The 19,522-nt window shown below is 52.8% G+C and overlaps 5 protein-coding genes across 5 annotated transcripts; 3 read left to right on the top strand and 2 right to left on the bottom strand.

Annotated features, from left to right (window-relative positions):
- Positions 1-407: 407 nt before the first annotated feature.
- On the bottom strand, positions 408-1,528 carry BDP55DRAFT_719596 (uncharacterized protein; the record flags this gene model as incomplete). The annotated part of the gene is made up of 2 exons (XM_060578444.1): positions 408-1,367; positions 1,519-1,528. 2 exons carry the CDS (start codon positions 1,526-1,528, stop codon positions 775-777), a joined length of 603 nt encoding a protein of 200 aa, XP_060424562.1. The 3' UTR covers positions 408-774.
- Positions 1,529-1,941: 413 nt separating this feature from the next.
- On the bottom strand, positions 1,942-2,606 carry BDP55DRAFT_678465 (uncharacterized protein). Its single transcript, XM_060575996.1, has one exon. It carries the CDS (start codon positions 2,599-2,601, stop codon positions 2,203-2,205), a length of 399 nt encoding a protein of 132 aa, XP_060424561.1. The 5' UTR covers positions 2,602-2,606; the 3' UTR covers positions 1,942-2,202.
- Positions 2,607-12,323: 9,717 nt separating this feature from the next.
- On the top strand, positions 12,324-13,169 carry BDP55DRAFT_732975 (uncharacterized protein; the record flags this gene model as incomplete). Its single annotated transcript, XM_060580011.1, has 1 exon — positions 12,324-13,169. One exon carries the CDS (start codon positions 12,324-12,326, stop codon positions 13,167-13,169), a length of 846 nt encoding a protein of 281 aa, XP_060424560.1.
- Positions 13,170-14,977: 1,808 nt separating this feature from the next.
- BDP55DRAFT_732974 (uncharacterized protein) lies at positions 14,978-15,532 on the top strand (the record flags this gene model as incomplete). Its single annotated transcript, XM_060580010.1, has 3 exons — positions 14,978-15,277; positions 15,324-15,402; positions 15,459-15,532. 3 exons carry the CDS (start codon positions 14,978-14,980, stop codon positions 15,530-15,532), a joined length of 453 nt encoding a protein of 150 aa, XP_060424559.1.
- Positions 15,533-18,107: 2,575 nt separating this feature from the next.
- BDP55DRAFT_535571 (uncharacterized protein) lies at positions 18,108-19,382 on the top strand (the record flags this gene model as incomplete). The annotated part of the gene is made up of 2 exons (XM_060567878.1): positions 18,108-18,289; positions 18,380-19,382. Coding segments are annotated over 2 exons (1,185 nt in total), but the record flags the coding sequence as incomplete, so codon positions are not given.
- Positions 19,383-19,522: the final 140 nt, after the last annotated feature.

The raw sequence follows: 19,522 nt of genomic DNA, 5'->3' as shown, positions 1-19,522 counted from the left end.
CTCAATGATGCGTGCAGCGACTGCTTCACAAACAACAAGGTAGTGTCGATGACTTACAAGTCGCCTTCGTGGAATTCGCGAAAGTCACAAGTACGAATAGGAGGCCGTTCCTGACGCATCATTTTTGTCCGTCGTGTTTGCGACTGTAGCCGAAAGTCGCAATCCCATACTTGAGCGTGATTGGTTCCTCTTTTCCCCTAGTCTTTTCATTCTCTTCTTTCCTCTATTATTAACGAACGTGATAGGACCAAAAGTCTGAAAATTGGAGGTTGTAGTTCATCACGTCACGACGTTTTTTGTCTCAAGGATCCAGATAAGCGTTTATGTTTTAATTCACTAAGCGATCAAGCGATCCTGATCATCATTAATTAAAATGGAACCGACTCGGAATCATATTATGCCGTCCACGAATGCTTGCCTATGCTACAGAGTTACCTGATGTCTTGTGTAGTACCATGCTCTTCTCAGCTTACTCGTAGTCAAGCCTTTGCCTTCGACCCTCTCCTTCTATTGCCGGTGATGATACCTAGGATGTTTCGCACGTGCATCTGGGCGCGGGAGTGATGCTCGAAACAGTCGATGTAATGAGAGTTGTCGCGCCGGGAAATTCACTAAAGCCACCGGGGGGAACCTCCAAGGAACTTCCGGTAGGGACACTACTTACGGTACTACTGGTGTTATCTATCAACCTGGTGGGACTTGCGGCCGTCTCCGAAGGGATTAGAGAGATATCGGTCGTGATAGATGTTGGCCGGATGGTCTCAGTGTCTAAGCCTAGCCACGTCGAAGGAAGTCCAATGCCATCGGTTTCGGTGCCAGTATAGGAATAAGGGGTGTTGATTGGATTTCCGTGGATGGAGTGGGAGATACGGGACCCTCCTCGTTTACCGAAGTGGGAAGATTGGCCACGGTCGTGGGTGAAGTGCCGTTCCACGGAACGCTTGCAGTACCGGTAGCGTCCGACGGTAAGGAGGCAACTGTCGTGATGCTCGAGTCGAGACATGTTCTTGTCATTGCCAAAGGCAGTACTGCAGCTGAATTCGAGGCATCTGGTGGCAGAAGCCGGATCATCTGGCAGCTGGGGCCGTCGTCGTTGCCGCACAAGAAAGTTATCTTGGCGTAGGTGGCGTCAAGGTCCCCCGGCAAGGAAATGGCTTGCAACAGCTTGGAAGGGCAAGTGGTAGACGAGTTTGTAATGTTCACCTGTTGGGATAGAAGGACTTCGCTCTGGGAGCCTAGAAAGTAGATGTGTGCCTCAGGACATGCGGCTGCATCGTCAGGAGTCTCGAAGTATTCCATGCCGCCGAGTCTCATCGCAGGACCCCTCCAACACTCCTCCTCGAAGCCCTCTGCCAAAGCATGTGTAACTGTAAAGGTTGCAAAAGTACTGATCGAAGCGAAAGGAAGCCACTTCATTGCCAGCAAAAAAACCAACTATGAGCGCAGTCTGTGTCCATATATACCCATCTACAAATAACAATTGCGGGTTTGCCGCCGCCCTAGCTGGCATCAGCTTACCTCTGACCATTGTCGTTCACAAATGATCTGAGATTTAATATGACGTATCACCGAAGGTTATGTCATGAGTGATGACAGACTGATGGTCGCCTTACAGCAGTCACGGTTCAGCACAGCAGTCTGGGTGAAGAACAACGGCCTGGATCAGGAGACAGGCGTGACACAGTAGAGATAGAACGAATGTAGATCTGACTAAAAGGCTGACGATGCGTAAAAAGGCCCGTAGTATTTGAAGCTATCGACCCCCAGAACGGCGTTATGTATCGAGAGATTATTGGCCTTTTACCCCCCTTGGTAGCTACTACTCTGGGAATGAAACTGTCATTCTCTCTTCTTCTGGGCTCATGTTTAGGACGTACAGATGACGATTTATGTAGACTAGAATCTATTGCCTTGAACAGAATACAATGCTGGGTACTAGATCTCTCTGCTAGCCTGACGTTGTACTATCAAGCTCAGCGCGATGTGATTGACTGTAAAAAAAAGTCGATTATATATCCCGGCCTAGTCCCCAGATACACCAATGTATACGTGAGATGGCGCTATACGAAACTGGTGCTCTTTGGCTTGCCAGTGAAGAAAGGGCATGATCTGTTTACGAGATCGGAGCGAAAGATACAAGAGTCAAAGCCTTCAGGCATCAGCGAGTGCTTTGGGTAGCCGTCATGTACCCATCAGCTGAGGTCAGCGCCTTTCACTGTCCCAGTACACCTCTGCCGAATACCCCAAACCGATGGCAGCGAAGTCGTGGTGGATCGTTGAGCTAGTGTTGGATTGCCCCTCCGGTCCAGCCATTATGTTCCGACCTTTTGTCGAGAAAGGTGGTATTTCTCTCCGCAGAGCAGCCCAAATGTAAGGCTTCGACTTGGTCGTCGTGATGAAACCCGCGGAGTCGGAGGTTTCACATAGCACAGTTGCCACAGCGATCATGGCCTCGATAATAGAACAGCTCAACCCTACCATGATCATGACACCGCTGCTCCCCAGACAACTCCCCCCACTTGTGGGGATGCCTTTGAGCGCCGCGAGGTAAGAATAAACTGCAAGAGCGTTAAGAATGGCAGGAATGGAACAAAAAACCATCGTCGCAGCCCCACCATCCAATCGCTCTGCAAAGAAGCAACCGCATCACGATCAGCCGCAGGCTGCAAGCAAGAGGGTTGCTACGCTATCACTTTGTCAATGTACCACGTCGAAGGATTGCGTGACCCGTAGCGAAATCTCGTTCGCGCCATCCACTATGGAGAGGCCCGAACTTCTATCCAACCCATTCAAATTCAGGCATTCTTCGTGTTCTTTGAGCGCGATGCAGGCGCGATGAAGGCCGATTCGTATGGTGCTGGTGGGCTGTGTCCCCTGGATCTAGAAATGCGGTTGATTCAGCTGGCAGCGTAGCAAAAGCTCGGTCTTCAGAAGCAAGTGTGTGAAGCATTGAAGAGAATCATCGTGAAGTCGAAAGAGAGAGGACCACGAGACCTGGGCATTCAACCTACCTTTGCAAAAGCAATGCTGCCCTAGTTGTAGGGCATGGTTAAAAGTGCCCCGTTCAGCAACAAGTGTATGAGGCTGATCTTGGCCATGATAACCACGCACTAAAGACCGTGTCTTGATGGTAATGGAGATCGTATAGGATGGAAGCAATCAGGATGAAATGAGCTGCTTTACTTGCTAGCTGCAAGTTCGACCGGGTGGACTCGAAGCTTGGAAGCAGATAGAGGACCCGAAAACAGATAACTGCTGGCCATATTTATTGATTATATCTGACTTAACTATGACACGTCCTGGTGGCATTGTGGGTGTTATTCTCATAACGCTGTCTAGGCGTTGGAGCAGACTAATACTAATCCGGCTGGCGGGTCCTGTCCAAGTTTCACAAAACGTACGCAGAGAACCATCAGCGCTATCATCGACCAGAGACTAGATTGAGACAGTTTGAATAGCTTCAGCTCACCTCTTTCGGTATGACCATCTACCCGGCAGAAGCTAATGTAAGTAGGTCTAAGTGATTGCTATCATTTCAGTGGTTATCAGCTGTCATTACAAGCGTTTTTTTCTTGCCATAACTTCTCGATTTAGTTCTTAGCAACATGGGACGTTAGCTTCGCTTTCAATGCCCGGGCTTTTGCCCTGTTCATTCACATGCTGTTTTGATCAAGTAACTCAGATTTCGAGACTATGCACTGGAAGTATTCATAACCGTTAACATCCACAAGCCTGCTATTTGCAGATTCGATTGTTATTTACAATAAGATAAGTTAGATAAGTGATGGACCACTGGCTTCCCATGCAAATGCTTTCTCATCCGTACGATCGACCGAAGCGAGTATAACGCGGATATCAAGACCAAAGGGTAGTTAAAGCGTGACTACCAACGGGCCAAGACTGGTCATATCACGCCATCGCCGATTCCATGCTACCATTCTAGTTATGTGTGTTATTGCCCGTGTCTTTGTTATTGCACTTATGGTGGCTCTTGTGAGCTTCCGCTGATTGTTTGCATAGCTCTTGTCACTGGCTTTACTCTAATCAAAGTCGTTTTTCTTTCTCGATTCGATACTTGGTCAGAGTCAGCACGGCAACCCTCAAGTGAATAATTGCCTTTGAGATAATAACCAAGTCGGCCCCTATTCCCACCGAGGATGATCTTGGGCTTGATAGTCCATCGCATTCTCATCGATATCTCACATACTCACCACGCCTCCAGCACTACCCACTATCATATGCTAGCATGGCGACCGGGCCTGTTGCCACAAGCGATTTGTTTTCCTTGCGAGACAGTCTTCGAAACGTTCCAGAACATTCACCGGGCACGCAACACGCGTCCGGCGACTCTGAGTTGACCGCTGACATCAACAACCAAGAATGGCACCAGCTTCAAGAATACCCACGAATGGCCATGCTTGAGCAGTCAGAACAGAGTCAATCCCTCTTCTCGAGCGATTGCAACCATACGGAAGACCAAGTCCGATCGGTCCTCATCCATACCGATCGACACCGATCCAAAGAGAGAGATGACGGCCGTTTGGAAATGGATTTTTTCGGTTGGCTTGACTTTGGCACCTTTCAGTCGATGACCGGCTGCGCACTCTGAACGCTGGAAAGCGAGGTTGCTTGGCGCAGTCCGGCATCACGTCGTGTAGAGCTCAGTATGTCGGTAATTTCAAACAGCCTCATTTCATTACCATGTGAAGCGCTATACAACATAACGATCTTGCCTTTCTGAAGTTCTGCTGGGGAGTTGCTGAGAGAATACAAAGAAGCGGAGCGTTATATCATGTCTATGATAATGAATGACTGGTTGGATGAATAGCCGAAAGTCACGGATATTATCCAATCGTCACCCGGCCGGCGTCATTTGTTTACGGGCATCGCTTCTGAAGACACGACTAGAAATGATAATGGTTGGAGGAGTTTTTCTGTCGCCAGTTGCTCAAAGCTCTTTGCGCAGCGCGCCTATTGCAGCTAACTCACTTTCATCTCCGATAGCGCCGGTATCCATGACCTGAGGAAGCGACAAGGGTCCGGCACCAGCTCCAAAGCACCAACAAACCCGTTCATTACCCATGCATTCAACACTAGCGTATGGGGGCCAGTTCATGCGATGCTACCCTACAGCTGCTGCTTTTTGCCAGCGTCACATTCCCTCAATAACACAAGCAAGACCAGCTCCATCGGGTAGCAGGCGCGTCATTCATCCTTTGGCCCAGGCCGAAGTCACAGCACCGCCAAATAATGGACAGAATTGACAGACTGGCACGGACGATTCTTTCCCCACCATACGATTGTGGAAGTGTGCTTTCAGAGTTACTAATTTGACCTCGTATGGGAAGCAGCTGTCGGAAATGGGCAGTATCAAGCCGGACGAGCTTCGGCGCATGAGCGCGTCCGGCCGGTAGTGGTGCGTGTGGTCCTCGGTTCGACCGTCTCTTCGTTGTCCCCGCAGCTCCGGGGGCAGAAGATCATTGCAGGGAGCTGGGCTTGGAGTCGGGGCCCGCCTCAGACAAATGGTATCTGTTTGGCTCGCGTCGCAACCGCCTCGATTTCTCTACACTGATCAGTCTTTTGCCGGCGTCACTTAGCCATGCGCGGTGGTCCATCATCGTGATCAAGGTTTCGACTAGACGGGCGTACAAACGACCTTTTGCCTTATTTCTATTACGGCCGAGGACGAAGCATTCACATAACATAACCGCGTCCCCACCGCCAATTTTGAATTTGGACCCTGCAATCGCGCACCCCAAACCCCGAAGCGGCCTCCCAGACGGCGCCCTCGCTTGGTGAAGGTGTGCCGATAATTCACGTTGCGGTGGCTCAGAGCGGTAACGCAGATCTCCAATCCCCCCTGGGATGCCTGCTTGTGTTGGTTCGGAAAAAAAGCATCTCTGCGATGTGCGTCGTGCAGACAGCCGAGGTCAGGTGAGAGGCAAGCCAACGACGAGGACTGATGCAAGAACAACTGTGAGAGTCTAGCACTGGAAAGGGGTCTGTCTGCCGAAACTCGATAAACTCGTTCGCGAATACCATCGGTACCACGATCGAGCTCAAGACACCTCATGGCGGCGGAGGCCCACGGCACGTCTTGCCATCAACGCTCACGTTGTCGCCCATGTTCACCGACAGCGGCACGACTCGCCCACCATCTTCTCTCTCGGCCCCCTGTCCGCCAATTCCCGACGCAGTGGTTCGTGATAGCATCATCCTTACCCCAACACATAACCAACGAATATGGTGTTGCCATCCAACTACGCACTACGTCCCAATGTGAAAGTGTTTGGTGAGAATACAGAGCAGATCAGGAAACAATTGGCGTTCCAGGGAAACCCGAGCTCACAAGTGGCGCAGTTGCGAGTGTTTGTTGCGGACGTGTTTGTTTGTTTGTTTGTTTTATATTTACCGCCATGGCGGCAAGGGCGCAACCGCCCTTGCGGCAGACCTCCCGAAGGGTATGTGGCGTGGAGGGTCGTAGGCTCTAGCTATATACTCTACAGTACACGCCGTATCCTGACGTCCTCCAAATCTTGCTCGTGAGCTGCTATGTGTTCTATTCGTCCCTAGTTCCCACTGGTGCCCTAGGTCCGTTATAACCATCTGGTTTCCTAATAGAATTAGTTTGTCGTTTGGAGAATAGGTTATGGCCTATCTCCTAGTACCGCGGGCAGATCTTCTGGTAGAAGTCTGTCACGCAGAGGAAGGCCTGAAAGCCTTCAGAGTCAGTGATGAGCCCCTTGAAGTAGCGGTCGAGGGACCCTATAGGTCCCACGGGCTCCTGGCGGCTGTAGGGGTAGAGGATGGGCCACTGTTGCCTCCTCAGTAGGGTCTTTCGGCAGTAGACTAGATGGTCTGCCTCCTTAACCTCTCCACAGGAACAGGTTAGCAGTGCTTCTGTATGGTTGAAGCGTTGGTGATACTGTTCAAAGTCCCCGTGGCCTGACCGCGCCGCGAGGAGGTGATGAAGGGCAGCCCTAGGGAGGCCAAGTTCAGGAGGGCAAGCAAGGGTGGCCTTGAGCCCTAGTTGGGTATAGCGGGGGGTTGCCTCTTGTCTCCACCATTTCCTATGTTGGTGCTGTTTGCGCACTTGGGCAAGCCGTTTGATCCCTGATAGCGTAGCTAGTAGGCCTCTGGGGACTGGAAGTGTTGTACCCTCCTTAGCTAGGCTGTCTGCCTCTTCGTTCCCTTTTATCCCTTGGTGCCCTGGGGACCAGTGGGTTTGTATATTATATATCCTGGCTGCTGCCTGGATTTCTAGGAAGGCAGCTTGTGAGGAGTCTGGGACGTCGCTGCGTATCCCCTGGATAACACTAGTGTTATCAATACAGATGTGTATAGGCTGGCCTTGGGAGGTAAGGAGAGCTCGTTGGAGCCCTGCCCTCGCCCCCTCCGCCTCGCCATCGAACACTTCCGCAAGACTGAGGCGGCCGCAGCCTTGGGCTATGCGTTTATTGTCACGGTAGATAACAAAGCCGAATCCCGTGGCCCTATTAGGGGCTTTAGAGCCGTCTGAGTAGATGATCGTGTGATTACCTGGCACGGTCTTGAGCCAGGCTTGGAACGCTTTTGCTGCCTTCTCCTTGCCTTGTCCAGCTGTAGGGTCCCGTGGTCCTGGGTGGTACTGTGGCTGTAGGAGTATCGGCCTCGGGCACTTAGGTAAGAGAGCTGCTGTTCTTTGCAGCCTTGTTTGCCGCTGCCCTTGCGGGGGGAGCCTTGAGACTAGGGGATGCTGTTGGTCAACCCTCTGTAGGCGTGTAGCGAATCGTAGGCGTACCCCTTCGAGGGCTACTGTTGCTGTAGGCAGGCCAGCGTCTCGAATGAGGCTGCTGGTTGGTGTGGTCCTCCAGACAGGTAGGATAGCCCTTGCTGCCGCTGTTATAACTTTTCCCACTCTCCTGGCTAGGCTCTTCTGCCCCGTACTGACGGTAGCTGCCTGGTTAGTGGCCCTGCTGCTGTTCCAGGCTGATCTATTTAAACCTGCATACCAGGTCTCAGCTCCATATAGGGCTGTTGGGAGGACACAGGCAATAACAGCTTGTCGTGCCGCAGCCGCTGGGAGCCCCCCTTTGGTGTTTGATAGGTGCTGTAGGAACTTGGCCACCTTTTTTGCTGCTGCTGCCTTTGTTTCAACGTGGTGTCGGAAGGTGAGTTTCTTATCAAACCAGACCCCTAGCCATCGTATAGGCTTAGTTGAAGCCTTGATAGTTAGGTCTCCTGCTTGTATGTCTGGTACGTCTTTTGTCTGGTTATGTTTCCTGCTAAAATGGATTGCCTCGCATTTATCTGGGTCGAACGCAACCTTATTATCAGTGCCCCAGTTGAGGATCTGAGTAATCTTCTGGCCAAGCGCTACAGCATTATCTTCTAGAGATGGGCTAGAGGCCAGCAGGGCTATATCATCTGCGTAGCCAAACCGTAGCTTCTGGTCGTCGGCTAGGATATCGGCTATATAAAGCAGAAAGAGTATAGGTGATAGCGGAGAGCCTTGTGGCAGCCCACAGGATAGGGGGAAGTCCTCTGTAGTAGTGTCTTCTAGCCTGACTCGGGCAGTTCGGCTGGAGGTGAAGGTAAAGACCGGCCTAATCAGCCTATCAGGCCAACCCTGCTGTCGTAGCCTGATAATTAGTCGATTTCGTAGAACGGAATCGAACGCCCCCTTGACGTCCATTGTTGCTAGAGTTGCAGTAAGCCCTGAGTCTAGAGCCTTTTCTATCTCATGGGTAAGACAGGTTGTCAGGTCGACTGCAGCCCTTCCTGGCAGTGCCCCAATCTGCTGTGGGCTCGCAACTCCTTCTAAGATGGTGAGGTAAGCCATCCTCTTTGCTATCAGCCGCTCTAGGCCTTTGCCTAAGCAGGATAAGAGTGAGATTGGACGCCAGGATCTAGTCTTTGAGAAGTCTGTTTTCCCCGCCTTCTGGATCATAACAACCTCTGCTTTGCGGAAGGTCCTAGGGAAGTAGCCCGTTTGAACGCAGGCCTGAAAGAGCTGCTGTATAGGTGCAGCTATCAAGCCCCAGGTGCATTGTAGTAGCTTTGTAGTTATCCCATCAATCCCAGGGGTTGTGGCCTTTGTGAGAGTCGCCTGGCGCACTTCCTCTATGCTGACTGCCTGCTGCCAGGGTATTAGACGCCTTGCCACTACAGGAACAGCGAAAGGGTTCCCGGGTAGGTCGTCTGCAGCGTCGAATCTCTCTAGTAAGGCCTTCCGTAGGGCCTGTGCTTTGTCATAGCTGTTATCGACTGCCTGTCCGTCTACTACTAGCGATGGGGCTTTAGTAGCCAAGCTGGACTTGCGCCAGCTTAGTACTCGATAAAGGCCCTGGTTAGACCCAGCCTTCTCAATCCTAGCAGCCCAGTAGGCGCGTTTTGCCTTCCTGACTGTAGTCAGAAAGGCCTTCTGTTCCTCTAGGATAGGCGGTGGTATTACTAACCCAGGCTCTTGGGCTTGTTGGCGCCGGGCTTCAATAGTAGCTTGGTGGGCTTCTGAGCACTCCTCTGTCCACCAGGGTGCTCCCCTACCCTGGTTAGTTCGTCTCTTCCCTACCGCCTGGATAGCTGTAGAGAGGAGGCTGACTAGTTGGGTAGCTTGAGAGTCTAATTCTGCTGGAGTAGGTTTCTCCCTTAAGGTAGGTAGGGCTGAAACTCCTACCTTTACTAAGTCGGCAAGTCGAGGTAGGGCTGTGTCTGGGACTGAGAGATGGCTAATCTGGCGTCTCTGTTCCTGGACTTTGCCTAGAGGAATAATTGTTGTAATGGCCTGGTGGTCTGCCCCTGGGTGTAGGTGTGGGCTGATGTGGGCCTCTGCAAAGGGAATATTTGAAAAGGTTAGATCGAGGGTGTGCCCATGAGTATGAGTTGGAGCCCCAGCTTCCCCAATAAACTCCAGATTGTGGCCTTCGGCCCATTCTGCAATATCGTCTCCCCGGTTCCGACTACGGGCGCCGGGTTCCCAGTAGGGACAGTGAGCATTAAAATCCCCAGCTATAAGGGCTCCTGTTGGCGGTTGATAGCCTAAGAGGGCACTTGTTGTATGGTTGATAGGCTCGCCCGGCGGCCTATAGATGTTTGTAATGGTAAAGTTGCTAACCTTCACCCATAGGATATCTCTTGATTGGGTAAGTCTTTGTTGCTGTATTTGCAGCCTTAGACCCTTGCGTATATAGGTCATAACCCTAGGCCTTGTATCTCTGCAGTTCCAGAAATCAACTGGCACATAAGAGTTATAGCCTGGGTGTGTGTTGATTTGCATCTTATCTCTATAGCCTATCCAGGGTTCCTGGATCAATACTATATCGATCTGATCCTCCCAGCAGAGCTCTAGGAAAGCTGTATGAACTGGGCTTCTCTTCCCCACGTTACACTGGGCGACTCGTAGTACCCGTGGGGAGGCTGGCCTTTGCCTACTGCTCTGAGTCGAGGTCGAGGTGGGTGTAGGCATTAATAACGTTGTAATCAGGCTTCTGCGCCAGCCGCTGAGCCCTGCTGCTTGAGGGCGCTAGGGTAGGTTGGCTAGGTAAGAGGGGTAGGACTGGGTCGTCAGGGGCTTGCAGCCCCTCTGCTTCAGCCCCAATCTCATCTTCATCCATGCTGCTGCAGCTAGCCGCATCACAAACATCCGCTACGATAATTGAGTCCTGAGTAGGGGTAGGGGCGCGTGGGCGCTTTGAGCCGGGCTGATGGCTCGTTACACTGGTGTTAGGTTGCTGGGTGTTGCTGTCTTGGGTGACAGCCTGGCTGCTCTGATAGAGTGCCTCATAGGCCTTCTGCCCAGCCTTACGGATCCGGGAGAGCTCCTTCCGACCTGGGAGGGTTGGGGAACCGTTAACTACTAGGGGCCTTGCTGGACAGTCTTTATGGTTGGCTTGGAAGGGGCCGGCGCAGTTAGCGCACTTGGGTCTAGCTATGCAGGGCCCCGTCTCATGAGAGCTTGAGGGCCGGCCGCAGTTACCACAGAGTAGCTGTCGGTTACAGTACCGGTTCGAATGATATCCCTGGCAGCCAGGGTCATGTCTGATCAAGGTCTTCTTCTTTTGAATAGGCTGGGACCTGCTGCTTTGGTTAAAAAGTCTGAAGGGTAGTACTTCTATAGAGAAAGAGATGATCCAGGAGACTTCGTTTGTAATCGGGTTTGTACCAAGTTGGGATTGTCGGGCCCGGATAGGTTTACATCCCGTCTGTGCAAAGACCTCCTCTTCAACCAGAGTGGCTGGGTCGAGGGCATCCCCTTCGATAGTCCACAGCTTAGCAGGGCAGCGCGGGACGACGTAAGTGAACCACTTAGTAGGGGTCTCAACCTTATAGGCTCGAAGACTGTCTGCCAGCTTCTCTTTGTTCATGAGGAGGACTTGCTGGACCTGCTTATTCAGGGGTCTCAGTGAGTAGCCAGTTGCAATGTGGTAGATATGTGGAATATCTGCTAATTGGAGGCTGAGGGCCTGGCAGACCTTCCGACGAAGGACAAAAGGGGCGTGCTTCCTAGCAGCCGTTAGACCCTCTTCGGGGACGCGGGCAAAGACCCGGAGGTCCTCCTTTGGCTGGGATAGAGCCTGAGTCTGGGACTGGGGCTGGGTTGGGTTTCGGTTGCGGGCCGGGGCCGGGGCCGGGGCCGGGGCCGTGGCTGCAGTTGCAGCCGAGGCCACCACCACGTTAGCCCAGTTCCGGTTCGGGGCCGGAGTCGCCGTTTCGTTCCCCATGATCCTTTTTAAAGCTTGAATTACATAGGTTGTAGCCTCTTTTGCGATTTGCTTCCTAGGCCCCTCAAAGCAAGAGACTACGTTGTCGACAGATTGGGCGATAGCCATAAAGACATCCTTTCGGGCTTCGTAATGCTTGGCCTCTTCAGTAAGGGCTATAAGGACAGCTCCAGTAGCTGTCCCATTCACAGTTGAGAGCCCTTTAGCCGGTAAGGGGGTTATTGCAGAGGCGTCAGGCTGGCTTCCCACGAGGCTGGGCTGGGATGGCTGGGCCTCGTCACCGCGGCGGCGTTTAGCCCTTGAGGTTGGGGACGGCTCCGGAGGGGTTCCGGAGCCTCGATCAGGGCCGGCCGAGGGAGCCGGCGGCGGTCCAGGGCCCGGCGGAGGCTGTGAAGCCATCGCGGTAGGGCGCTGGAGGCGAGAGGTGAAGGGTTTTCAGCTGTTAAGGACTTTAGTGGTAGCCCACGTCTTGTACTAACAGTAGATGCCAAGAAAAATTAGGCGAGAGGGAAGTTTTGTTGCGGACGTGCAAGGCGCATATAACTTGGTCCTCACGAAGTTCACCATGGCGGTCGTCATAACCATTTGGGTGGACTCGATACTCAAGAAAGGCTCTTATGCACGATGGCCAGACATTCGGCGGACCAGCAAGCACTCGTGTCAGTGTCTCGGGACACATCTCGGGTGGGTGAGTGGACCGGTTCATTCGTCCCTTCACATCAGCCGGACACTTCTGCCTGGCAATCGCCGCCGCCGCCTTTCACAATTGATTACGGCGATTATTGCCCAAGAGGGTTTTCTCACTTCAACGATGGATCGCCCAAGGCGTTCGAACCAGCAGACTTCGACTCAACAGAAGATACTGTCTTTTCCGGTGGGAACGAACCCAATCCGGTAGAAGAGGGTATCCTCGACCCAGACTTAGTTGACAAACTCCAAATCGACGTCGCCGACCAGTACCTCATCGAACAACGCCTGCAAGATCAGGACTGGGATACGATCAAGAGTGGTTTCGAAGATCGATTTGGCGTTTCTTCGTCGTCGAGCAAGTCAGCCTTGGCCATGAGAGTATCGCGACGAAGGAAGAAGCACAGTGAGATCCGCTCGCTGTTCGAGCAGGCGACTCTGAAAAAACGGTCCAAGAGACAGCAAGGCAAGAAACACAGTTGGGAGACGGGGGTTCAGGATAGGTATGTGCGAGCGGAAGAGACGATAGGGCTGGAGCATGAAGCATGCGCGGAGCGGACGCAAGGGGAACGACGTGGGAGACCCCGGAGCACTTCACCCAAGACCTGCGACCAGGAGCTCACACACTGCATAACGCCAAGGGAAGCCGCCGCGGCTGCCGATATGTTGCTGGCATTTCTTGGCCAGCCCGAACTGCGAGGAGTGATGGCCCAGGCGGACTGTCTGTCGATTGTAAGGGTCAGGAGTCATTTGCGGGAGCAGGCCGATGTACGGTTCAGGTGATTCGTTCAGACACGAAAAGCGAGTGATAATGTGGGAAGCGGGCCGTGGACGATGTTGTCTGCCACCCCAGCTGCTGGCTGCGTTTTCTGGCTGCGTTTGATTAATCGGGCTTGTTTCACTTCCTGGTGATAATGCAACCCGTTCAAGCGCAAGGGTTCTCTGCCATTCGAGTGTATAACACCAGTGCATCATTAGCGAACACATGCCAGACACGCTTTTTGTCTTCACTGTAGCTCCCGCAACTCTCCGTTTCTTCGGTCTTCGTCTGCTAGTGATGTGTTTCGCAGTCTCGAACGACATTGGGACTGTGTGTCAACCCAGGCGATACCAGACTGTTCTCATGAGTTCTTCTTCCGGACCGATTCGCCGATGGGCTGCTCTGGACGTAGCCACAGATAGCTGGCGATGAAGTTGAGGCAATGTCTTTGAGCCGCTACCGTCGGCGCCTAAAGCGGATCCTTTTTCTCTAATAGAGATTTAAACATTGCCAATAAACGGATGCTTATCTTGCAGAGTTAGTTACAGCAGACGCTTATAACGACACAAAGGGCGCCACCGTTACGCAAGTGCTGGGTTCGGGTGCGTTACGTAACACACCTTTCGGTTTGACACATCTGACGGATGCGTTCGACACATGACTGACTTGAACGTAACGATGCAGTGTAAACAGTGGGCTTGTTGAGATGCTGGCGTCAATGCGTATACCGCGCGGAGATCTGAGGTCCCCGTGGAGCTTCTGCTTCCTGCCCGGCCTTGCGTCAAATTCCAAATTTTGGATTATCTCGCTTCAGTCTCCGAACGCCGTAATCTGGTACTAGACCTGTTTTGCCCTACATCCCAATTTGCCGTCTAGGCAGCGTGCATAACGAACCTAGGAGCAAACGGCTTCGTCGAGATCTTGGACCCTTGCGGCATGCAACTGAAGATTGGCTGCTGATTTGCGCATGCTTCAGCCTAACTGTGTGGGAGTTTGACGTAATGCAGGTATCAACGATGGTCCCGGGTGCCTCTCTCCATGTCGTATCTCACTAAACCACTTTGGTTGAAGGCACGAGCAGCAAGCGGAGATTCGGGACAGGTGCAGGCCGAAGGCCGACGAAGCAAGTCACCACCCACACTGGATCTCTGAGTGAACATAATTGCCGTATAAATGAGAGTGTCCCGACAGTCTGGTCATTGGCCAAAGCAAGTTTGCACATTCACACCATCCTGGCTCCAACAGAGGAAGCACCTCGAGAAGCAAGCAAGGTCCGCCGATATGAACGCTACCCCGGTTCCAACACGAAACCTTCAGATGTTTTCCAAGAAACATCACCCCAATTAGCACCTGCGTCGCAGAAGGCAAATCAAGTCCGCCAAAGTGAACGCTACCCCGGTTCCAACACGAAAACTTCAGCGATTTTCGCAGCGAAACATCACCCCGGTCCCGACTAGCATCATGACGCTTGCATTCACGAACACTCCGGGCGCTCTACGCACCAGAATTGACGAGACCTAACTTTGGTCCGTTCTCGCAAATCAGACCATTCGCACGAACCCATCACAACTTGGCGCCATTGCAACGTCACGGTTCCATGAGCCAATTGGAAGATTAGCTCGTCTTCCAAGACGCTGAATCCGTTGAGCCTTCAGAGGGCCATCGGCGTAACCGATCTCGCGTCTGTTGGGTTGATAAGCTGCCCAGCGCGAGGAGTCTATTGCCTTCCCCGCGTTTGGCTGGTCTGCTTCGGCTGCAGAACTTCGGTCCGACTTGATTTGTCCAATACATCCGCGAAACACAGCAGCACTTGCCTCACATCACGACAACAATGGTCCTATCTGAAGTCCGGATGGCAGTGGAGCGATTCGACCGCGATCTGAATGTTATTTGCCGCTGCGCAAAAGAACGGGAAGCTGCCGCTAAGCGCGACCTGGACAAGGAGGCACCGGCACTCCAAAGAAAGATTGCGGCGATTCGCAACCGAAGGACACAGCTAAAGGAGGAACTGACTGCGTGTCGACAAGAAGAAGATCATGCCCGTCAGCGACTGGTAGAGCTCGAGGAGGCCTACGATGCGTCTGTTCAGCATAGGCTTATGGTCTCGGCCTTGCCAAGCACGCAGACTTTGGTAAGCAATATCTACACGACTCAATCAGCTCACACTAACATCGCAGCTTGACTTCATACTCGGCGACCCGGCTCCCTCAGATTGCGCGTCGCCCAAGCCACTTGCTTCAACACGGCCTTGTCCAGGTATCTTCATGGAAGTAGGCCACGCTGATGACTTGGCTCTAGACACAGAAAAACAGAGTCCTTCTTGTCTAGCGCCACCTGCGTCCATCCCCACCTCTCCAACGAAGAGACAGGCCGAATACATGCATGAGAAGTCAGGCAAACGACGTCGCCATGAAACCTCTGTTACGGCATCCGAGACAGTCGGCAATGATGGGCTTTACGACGATGGGAACGCGAGATGCGATCACAGGACCATTCAAGACGGCGAGGGATGGCCTATCCTCGGGTGCAACGAACACCATGCAGAATTTCTGCACCCGGAAGCATGCAAGCTGTGTATAGATGCCGCAGAACCTCAGCGGGGCACACGGTGTTGTTGGTGCGCTCGGAATCGATTTTTAGGGATATAAAGGAGCGCATATAGCAATGCAAAGGTTCTGCCGAAGATCATTGGTGGAAAGCAGCATGAGACGCAGTCATCGGGAATCTCGAAAGCCCGCAAGTCCAATATTATAACGGACGTACTCTGCGAAAACAGCCTCGAGTCCGGCAAACGGGTCAACGGGAGTGAGTCAAGAAAGCGATACTACTAGCATGGGGGATTGGTGACAAGCAAGGCCTGAAATTACACGCAGGCATTGGCGTAGAATAACGGAATGATACGTATGTTTTTGGCCATCAACGACGGTCAGTAAGAATTCGTCCAAGTGTCTCTATCAACGCATAAGTGCCATAGTGTGTAATGAGGTGTGCTTCTGGCACGATTTCGTCTCTCTGCTTCCGGATAACCCTGCCTAGCCTCTCCCCGTTCCATGACCAGAGGCGCCCGCGACGAAGGAAAGCGCACAAGTCAGGTCGTCTTCTACAAGATCAATCATCCAAGCAAATATTGCGGGCGTGACAGAAAACTAGAGAACCTGTTTACTATGGTGGGCTGGCGCGCGGCGTGGGGCATCGTGCTAGCCTTGGCGGTCTACCCAGCTTCTCCCTGGCGTGGCGGCGATGTGGCCTCAAATATTTGAGGCCGAGAGTGGAAGCCTGGGCCGCTATCGCCGGGGAAGCGTCCCCGGAGTAGACCAGGCAAGGATTGTTTGCCCAATCCAAAATGGGAAGGACAAGAAACAGGCCATTGCGTGCTTCTATGCCCAACGCTCATCAAGCGCTGGAAGACACTGTTGGTTTCGAGGCCGTCTGTACGCTGTGGATACACACCGATCAGGGGCAAAGATGTTTGGCCTTGCTGTTCTTGCCCCTGCGCAGATCGGCCTTTGTTCGCGAGGTGCTGGTGCGCTTGAGCAAGGACCAGGAATTCCTAACGTATGCATCATGGCACATGAGTGGAGTGCATTGGACAATGGTCAGTTGATGAACGAGGCCGGCAACGGTACCCGCATATCCAATCACTATTGACAACTCGGCCTCTTTTCTTTCCACTTTTGTTCTTCGCAAGCTCGAGCGGGATGGTCTTGGACAGCCCACCAATGCAGAGGGCGAGATGCGCAACGTTAAAAGTTAGTCCCTGTTATGTTCCAAAGTTCTTGAAATATGCGTTTTTTATAGCATGACTGAGTGAAGTGGTGACGCAAAAGTCCTACTCGTAGGACAGTCCGTTGCATGCCTCCCCGCAGCTCCGGCCAGTGGAGGCCCTGTCCATGAGGGGCTGTTGCTGATTGTTACCGGCTCAAACCTGACTCAGCCGTCGTATCGGTGGCGGCAAATACAGCATGCAGATAGTACTTGAGATGCTATGCGAATACGCTCAATCGCGCTGCATCTGCGTAACCCAGCCGGCCATCGATGCGCTTTCTTGGTGAGGACATATCGCATTAGCATTAGGTTGGGGATCGGAGAGAATCGTTATCGATAGAGTCCTATTTGTGTGCTCATGAACGTCGGTAGAGTCCTATTTCTGTGCTCATGAACCTGTGGTGCACTGCACGTTCTCCGTGAGGTCATTGGCCAGGGCGGCATCAAGACAGGCAAGCCGCGTGTGTCCCAAAGCGTTCACGTTGGATCGGGAAGATGCCATAGTAGGGTTTCGGTCCAACGAAGGGTGGGCTGAAATGCTCCCCAATGCCGGCGTGAACAAGGGATTGACCGACTCTCCTGACTTGGAACACGAACGTAGATCATGGCTTGACTGTTCCCAGGGATCGCCGAGGAGAAGCATGTACGTTTTTCCAAGGTCAGTACGCGCCTGGTTATCTCAGAAAAGTAGCAAATATCAGCAAGCGCATCATGGGTGTCTTTACGTACATATCAACGAGCAGAGAGAATAGTAGATAAGCCAGATGCTGGATACACTGTACTCACTGAGATACTGAAGATGACGATAGTGTTGAAAGAGAGAAGAGTAACAGCCCGTCCCCGGTAACCTCAACATATGTTGAACGCTGAAGTAACAGTCACTGGTTTCGTTACCTATCGTGTTCACAAGATAACATAGTGTGCCGATTTATGGGTTCTGTATTGTTTTAGGTGAAGGGAGCCAAAGCTGCTGCTGCTGTTCTCAATAAGAAGGGCCCGCAGGTAGATGTGCTCTTTCAACGCATCGTTGACTGTGGAGTCGGGTTGGCAGTTCCCCCGGCCGCTGTCACCACCGTTCACATCAAACCGAGATGCGCCTGTTCCGGAGATTCAGGTCCAGTTCGGCTTTCCAAGCCAAACATCAACTATTATTCCGTAAAGCCGACCAACCCGGCCTCTGCGTCCAACCTTCTTGTGACCTGCCAGATGCCATCCTCCAAAGTATAATGCGTTTCGTCTGTCCGCACGCTCAAGATGACACATACGAGACGTGCGAGACTAGCGCTGCTTTAGGCGCTTGCGCGTTATGCGATCTGAGGGATCTGGCCCACTGCGCCCGTGTCTGCAAGAGATGGCATAATCTGGCAACGGGCATACTGTAAGTGACTCTACAAATCTTTGCGAAAGCTAGGGGAGGCGCTGGATCAGAATCTGACTGACACATTTGGGCGTTGCTCGCTCGCTGCAGCTACCAGAGCATTCGCATCGATGCCGTTCATTATTGTCCGCTTGAGGCTCATCTTTCGGGGCAGCGCAAGCACAGGGGCTTCTTGAGAAGCAACGCCGACCCGGATGATGGCCTCACGGCTCGCCTCGGACTACTTCGCCGAACGCTGTGCAACAACGGCCCGCGCCTAAGCACATTAGTCAAATATCTCAAGCTGCCTCATATGCTCCGAGAAGCGGCCGGGCCAGACCTCTTTCGCATCGTCCACATGCTCCCAAATATTCGCTATGTAGACCTCCCGTCGGGGTTATTCGCCGATCAGTCTCGCTATAGCACCCTTCGACTGGCCGTTGAAGCCAGGTGTCGAGACCTCCGAAAGATGACATACCGTGGAGGCGCAGAAAGGGCCTTGACGGGAACGGCCAATGCCAACACGTGGCAAAACTTGGAGGTACTGGAGTTGATCAAGATAGAGATGGCCACCTGCGTTCTGCGACATGCACTAGGGATGTTGGGGAACCTTCGCGCGCTGAAGATTGAAGGAGTGAGGTCTTTCTCAGATGACTGTCTCGGCCATATCGACGGGTCACCTCCGTTCCCGTGCTTAGAAGAGTTGGTTCTGCGGAGCACCCCGGCCGTCACCGGACGCGGCCTGCTTGAGTACCTGTGCCGATCCGACACCCGAAACACGATTACCGTTTTGGCTCTGCTTGGCACGGGCGTGACCACTGACTCTCTGGCGGATGCACTCTCGGCAGCTTCAAACCTACGGACACTCGCCGTCAAAGCTACAGTCTCCAGGCCATTGAATGACGGAGCGATCGCCCAACGACTCGCGTCAACCTCTTTGCGAAAGCTCCGTTTCGAGCTCACCATCGCCGACTCGAGAGGGTTCGGGTCTTGGACAATAGCCAGTCACTACAGATATCTAGCAGAGTCTCTCATGGCTAACGACTTGCCTCATCTGACGTCAGTCTATGTCCTCGGCGAGCACTTACTCCATCAACTAGGCTTGCCGTATCCACGACTGGCATCCTCATCGACATGCCATGCGAGTCATCTTGATCCGGCGAATACCGATGAGACGGTAAGACGTCGGGTCAAATCCTTCCCAAGGGATGTGGCTTCCCGCGATCTACCTTCTTCACCATCCGTTGCACTCAG

This window comes from Colletotrichum godetiae, assembly GCF_030913485.1.
Source record: "Colletotrichum godetiae strain CBS 193.32 chromosome Unknown BDP55scaffold_56, whole genome shotgun sequence".
Classification (NCBI taxonomy): Eukaryota; Fungi; Ascomycota; class Sordariomycetes; order Glomerellales; family Glomerellaceae; genus Colletotrichum; species Colletotrichum godetiae.
This window is presented reverse-complemented; position numbering and strand designations above follow the sequence as displayed.